The sequence below is a fragment of the Ictidomys tridecemlineatus genome, chromosome 7, assembly GCF_052094955.1.
Source record: "Ictidomys tridecemlineatus isolate mIctTri1 chromosome 7, mIctTri1.hap1, whole genome shotgun sequence".
Classification (NCBI taxonomy): Eukaryota; Metazoa; Chordata; class Mammalia; order Rodentia; family Sciuridae; genus Ictidomys; species Ictidomys tridecemlineatus.
The window spans coordinates 72,238,564-72,245,121 of NC_135483.1; the positions used below are offsets into that span (position 1 = coordinate 72,238,564).

Sequence of the window (6,558 nt, forward strand, 5' to 3'; positions counted from 1 at the left end):
AGCGTGGCAGGAGAAATCTTCTGAAAGTCATCTTAGAGCTAGGATCCCGCACTGTGTAATAGAGGTAGACGGGTGACTTTCAGATGTATGCAGGCCAGAGAAGAAGAACAAGAGAGGGAAGAAGAGGAACTAGGGTGCCTAGAGAAGACATTCAACTCCCACCCCCAGAGAATTCTGTGAGCTCAATTATGACTAAAAATTGTCAACCTAACCCGTGTTCCAGATGATTCATGCTTTAAAAAAGATCTTGCTGTGTCCCTCATTCTTTTTTCATTGTTTACTTTAGTAAAATGATTTTTAGAAGCAAATAGAGTTAACTGGCCTTGGTTATTTATGGAACTTCAAACAAAAGAATGAGTGAGTTTAAAAAATGGGCAAATTACCTCATAATGGAGGCACTTAATAATTCAGTAATCTCTGATTTCAACTATAGTGGTTTCTTTATCCGCAGTTTTGCTTTTCAGTTATCCATTGTCAGTACTGACAAAAAAAAATCCAAAAATATTAAGTGAGAAATTAGCCAGGATCACCTAACACTCCTCCTATTGTGTCACCCAAAGGGCATCAGTGACCTAATGCGATGCCTGCTTCATTCACCTCACTTCATCTCATCACATCAGCATTATATCATCTTACATCATCACAAGAAGAAGGGCAAGAACAGTACAGTAAAGATATTTGGGGCAGGGACCACATTCACAAACTTTTATTGCAGCTTCTAGTTATAATTATCATATTTTATTATTAGCCAATGCTGTTATTCACTTACTGTGTCTAATTTATAGATTAAACATCTTCATAGGTATATCTGAATGTATAGGAAAAGGCATAATATATAAAGGCTTCTATGCTATCTGAGGTTTCAGGCAACCACTGGGGGGTCTTGAAACATATCCCCTCCAGGTAAGTGGGGAGTACTGTATAGTGAAATACATAAAGTCCTTTAGCACATGTTGGTTAATATAATAGGATTTTACTTGTCTCAGATGTAATGCCGCTACTAATAAAGATGGGCCCTAAAATATCTGAGAGTGCAGCACATGGGTTGACTGCAGAGCCTAAAAAAAGAGACAGCATGGATTCAAACACTGGCTTTTCCTGGGACCTTGGACAGATTATTTAGCTTCATTTCATGAATTGAGTATAAATAACCGTACTTATCTCCAGGGGTCTATGTGAAGATCAAGTGACTGAAGAATACTTCTGACAGTGCTGGCTATCACAGGATGAGTAGTGTTCTCAGTCCTCACGTTTCATCCTAGGAAACCATGAGAAATCACCTCCGTTGTCCATTCCCTGACCAATACAAAATGGGCAATGACGAGAGAAAGTTTCAAACTTGCACCCACTTTTATTCTTAAATTTCGGACTGAAGAAGTTCAAACATTGAAAAATTATATTTAGATCCAAAATTCAAAATAATATAATGTCTAAACAGACTAATCCACACTCTTGTGACAACTTGCCTTTGTTAATTCATTCATAAATCTAACCATGAATGAAATCATTTTTATGGCTGTTAAAAAAAAAAAATTGTAGGATGACACTGTCATTGCAGCAAAATACCAGTAGGTGGCCATCTACAGACCCACCCTGCAGTATACAGGTTTTATAAGATGATTTTAAAAGAACTTCCAAAATTAGTAAAGAAGAGCTACAGAGAGAGAGAGAGAGATTGAAAATACATATTTCATAATGGTCTAGGAATATTTTAAAAGTTAAAATGAAATATATATATTAATTTATTGAATTTTTATACTGCTGGGAGAAATATGTTTGGGGGTACAATTTTCCCAGAGGGCAACTTACTTAATTTAAGCTTAAGTATTTAAAACTTATTCTTTGATTAAGTCATCCAGTGTATAAGAATATCTATAATTTATGTGATGCCAAGGATAAGCTAAAAGATTGATCTATAACACTGCAGATCAAGGGGGGCAGAGTAGTTGTGTCTTACAGGAGACATTTGACAATGTCTAGAGACATGTTTGATTCTCACAACTGGAAAGAAGGGTTATCTAGTGGTAGCTAGTGGGTAGGAGCCAGAGATGTTGCTAAACATCTAAATACACAGGACAGCCCCCCACAAATAAGGAACTATTCATCCCAGAATGTCAATTGGGTTGAGATTGAGAAACCCTAATCTACCAGCATGTACCTTATGGTATTGTTCATAAGAAAGAAAAACGTAAAAATGTCTGTAAATAGAAGACTGGTTCAACAAAAGAAAGAACCATTTATATAATTCATGATGACACTGTCATGAAAAGAGATATTGCTCTAAGTATATTTATTATGATAAAACATTATGTGACTTGACCTGTACATAGGGCAGGGGCCCATTTTTAAAAGATACATACATATCTGCAGATGTAAACAGTGGTGATCTCAGAATGATGGAATTATGCACCTTTTTATTTTTTGCTACTGCTAATTTCTACTTTTTCCTTCCATAAGTAGCTCACGTTTGTATGAAACATGAATGTCACTGTACACCTTCTCTGACGATCTGCATTCAACTTTGGTAATAAATACAGGGGTGGATTTTCATATCCCAGGGAGCTAGGCAATTGCATTTTTGTCTATTTGTTGCAGATAAACATATCAATAAGTTAAAGCCTGAAGATGTGAAGTCTCATATAGGAGACAGCTTCTAAAATAAGGTTTTCAGATTTTTGTGTATGTGTGTGTGTGTGTGGCACATTCTACCAATAGAATAGTTACAGCTAATAGTTCACATTAAAAAATATTGGAACTAGAAAGTATGCAAATTTTAACATTAACCCTAAAGGGTGTGTGTGTGTGTGTGTGTGTGTGTGTGTATTTTTTTTTTTTTTTTGACTCGAACAAAACAAAACCGAGTTATCACTCAGGTTCATTTTACCACCAAGCAGGTAAGTCAACGCTATTATCTGATGAAAGTTTCAGTTGTAATTTACCCACAATATGAGTTTATCTCCTCTCCCTTCTGTCCTGTGTCTCAGCCCCTCTCAGCCAGGGCTTGGTGTCTCAGGTCTGTAACCCTGGCCACTTGGGAGTCGAGGCAGGAGGATCCCAAATTCAAGGCCAGCCTGGGAAACTTAGTGAGGTCCCTGCCTCAAGATACAAACTTCAAAAGGGGGTTGGGGCTACAACCAAGTTGCAGAGAGCCCTTGGGTTTCCTCCCCATACCCCGCCCCGCCTCAAAGTAACAGATCTAACTCGTCAGGCTCATTTTTCTACACGCCGCGTCAGTTACTAACTCAGAAAAGTTACTAGTTCACACAACAGTGAGTTGGTTGGCTTTGTATCAGAAACAAAAATTTGCACTGCAGAAACCGCAGGGTTCGTTTGCACTTTTACCCAAGGGCGAGGGAGAACGCCCCAGAGGTAGTTTCTCAGGTTTCAGGGTCGCCCGTCATTTCTGCCAGGTGGCCAGAGGACGTGCGTAGATACGTGAGCCCGGACCCAACCTCGAGGGGCTTTGGCTCCTCCTGGACAGCAGGGGGCGTCCGCAGGCGCACTTTTCCCGCCAGCTCTACGGGTTCTCTAGCCCAGCCTCACGCGGTCTCCTTTTCAGGGCGCGGAACGATTCCGCTTCCGGGGCTCGAGAAACCCGGATGCAGGTGGTCTATAAAATCGCCGCGCGAGCCTCATGCATTTCTTTTAGCGAGCGACGCGGTTGTTGGTGCGGAGGAGCAGTCCTCTGCCCGCTCCTGCTCCTGACTCACCGCTGTTCACTCGTGCCGAGGAATAAGTCGGTCAGGAAGCTGCGCCGCAGCCATGGTGAGCCGAGGAACCGTGAAGCGCGACTTTGGGCTCCAGTGAGACTCAGCCGTGGGCCGGTGGAATGCTGGAATGGTGGCCGGGATCTAAGAGGCAGCGAAAGCCTGGTCTCACTTGGCCGGCATAGGGCTTCTGCTGTGGTGTGGGATCCGGGGATGTTACTGGTGAAACAATGGAGAAAATCTGAGGTTTGAGTGTTTTTTTTTTCTTTTTCTTTGCTTATTCGTTCGTTTTTTTATCTCGTATGTGTGATAACAGGCATTTAAAGACACCGGAAAGACACCCGTGGAACCAGAGGTGGCGATTCATCGAATCAGAATTACCCTTACCAGCCGCAACGTGAAGTCGCTCGAGAAAGGTCGGTTGAATCGTTTGGGAGCGAGGCATTTGGAGGAAAAGCAATGTATTTGGTTTACTGTTCGACATTCGTTGCTTTTCGGACCTTAAACCGTTGGCGATGAGGAGATACCTACCGTGTTGAATTATGGTGATAGTTTTTATACGCTATTCTGAGCCAACTTAGATTGAAGTTTCTTAAACAGGTTTTAATTGATTTTAATGAACTGAGAGGTGCATGTATTTCCTTGTAGTGTGTGCCGACTTGATCAGAGGCGCAAAGGAAAAGAATCTCAAAGTGAAAGGACCTGTTCGCATGCCTACGAAGGTAAAATAAGTAACAGGAAGTAGTTGTTTATGGGTCCACAGATTCAAATAAAAACTGGTGGAATTAGGTTTGTAGCGTCTAGTGTTTGAAGTGACAGTCTTGGGGTACAGTCCGTTCCTTATTGACACAGACTGTAAGGGCGGGGTAAAAACAGTTGTATTTTTAAATAGTGGTATCTATGCTCAGGGATATGCAAAAAACACTTGGTTTTGTCTTTTGTTGCAGACTTTGAGGATCACTACAAGAAAAACACCTTGTGGTGAAGGTTCTAAGACATGGGATCGTTTCCAGATGAGAATACACAAGCGACTCATTGACTTGCACAGCCCTTCTGAGATTGTTAAACAGATTACTTCCATCAGTATTGAACCAGGAGTGGAAGTCGAAGTCACCATTGCAGATGCCTAAGTCAACAACTGTTTTAATAAATTGATATTCAGTTGTTAAATTCTGTTGGCTTTTGTTATTAATTTTACCTTGCTTTTCAGGTATCAAAACCATTTCCTAGAAACCACCAAACCAATGTATTTTTGCCCTTATTTCAATCTGAAAACTGAATTCCCCTAATTCTAGTGTATGAAACTGCATTGATTGTGCAGTTCTATGTAACATGGTGGCTCATAACTTTGGTTACATGTTGGAAATTTTATGCACAGCATTAATTCCTATTCTGATTTATTGTATGGGGTGCATTAATCTATGAAAAAGCTTTAGGGGGATTCTGATATAAAGTTATAGTGGGCAGGTAGTAAATTGGGAAAATGAAGAAATAATTTACAGTCCTGGCTTTGCCGATTTGTTGGCACTTAATTTTCAAAATGTTCGGGAATCAATATTGGTTATATTTTTTAATTTTTTTAATATTTGTTTTTTTAGTTGTAGTCAGACATAATACCCTTTTTTTATTTTTATGTGGTGCTGAGGATTGAACCCAGGGCCCTGCGTGTGCTAGGTGAGTGCTCTACCGCTGAGCCACAATCCCAGTCCCCCAAAATTCAATTCAATATTTTTAAATGTGAATTTGAACTATAAAACTTTTTTTGAGATTAACTGTAACTCAGTGGATTTCAACAAATTATCAGCTTGAGGAATAGTCAAAACTGGACCATAACTATTTCTGGAAGTTATGCGATATGGTGTAGTTAGGTTCCTGAGGAAAGCAATGACCCGGTTTTATTAGAAAACCTGAACTTGGTTAGCTCTTCTAGAAAAAGTTTGAAAAAAGGATTCTCATTAATCAAAGACCAGGAATCAAACCTACAGATAGGTAGCCCAATTTTAAGCAGTATGGAGTGCTAGAGAGCTCAGGTCATTTTAAAAACTTAAGTACCTTGTTATGGAAGATTCTAGACTTCGTTATATTTTTCTTGGTATTGGGGGTTGAACCTAGAGCCTGTTAGGCAAGCAGTACACCAGTGAGCTATACCCCCAGGCCTTTTGTAATTTTTTAAGACCGGTACTCAGTAAATTGGCTGCTCTCTAACTTTGGTGTCTTGCCTCATCCTTGAATAGCTGGGATTAAAGGCATGTGCCACCATGCCCAGCAGAAGCAGCTTTAACAATGTTCAGTATATTGCAACATAGAAAGCAATGAGATTTGTTCAGTCTCCTAAGAACTGATTAAAAAATCTTAATTCCATGAAAACACTTAGCCACTTAGAGCCAAAGTAGAATGAAAAATATTTCAGTGAATCCTAAGATAACAGTTTTACAGCTTCTATGGAGTTATGAGTTTTTAGCAGTTGAATTTCTTCACAAATAGGTGAAGGAGTTTGATTAAAGCTTTAGGTAATACTTTTGGAATCCTGTCAGTCAAAATACACCACTTAAAATGTTGGGAACTGCTGTTAACCAATTTCTCAAAACATTTAAAAATGCATACTTGGAAACAATCCCTGCCAGGGGTTAGGACTATAAGAAAGGAAGGATGGGTTCAATTGTAATGATGCCCATCCATTATATATAAATCTGTTTCATTTTTTATTTAATTGGTGCATTATGGTAAAGATGAGATTTGTTGTTACATACTGGTACATGCACACAATTTAACAATCTTTAGCTAGTATTTTTCCCCAGCACCTGCCTCTTGCTTCCCAACCTCTGGTCCCTTTTCTCTACTGATCTCCCTT

General features: G+C 39.7%; 1 protein-coding gene and 1 non-coding gene across 2 annotated transcripts; both read left to right on the forward strand.

The window, feature by feature from the left end:
• The first annotated feature begins 3,626 nt into the window (after nucleotides 1-3,626).
• Rps20 (ribosomal protein S20) lies at nucleotides 3,627-4,877 on the forward strand. The gene is made up of 4 exons (XM_078017159.1): nucleotides 3,627-3,765; nucleotides 4,024-4,123; nucleotides 4,356-4,429; nucleotides 4,655-4,877. Exons 1-4 carry the CDS (start codon nucleotides 3,763-3,765, stop codon nucleotides 4,835-4,837), a joined length of 360 nt encoding a protein of 119 aa, XP_077873285.1. The 5' UTR covers nucleotides 3,627-3,762; the 3' UTR covers nucleotides 4,838-4,877.
• On the forward strand, nucleotides 4,218-4,285 carry LOC144365735 (small nucleolar RNA U54). The gene has a single exon (XR_013424521.1). It is a non-coding gene; the product is annotated as a small nucleolar RNA U54 (small nucleolar RNA).
• Nucleotides 4,878-6,558: the final 1,681 nt, after the last annotated feature.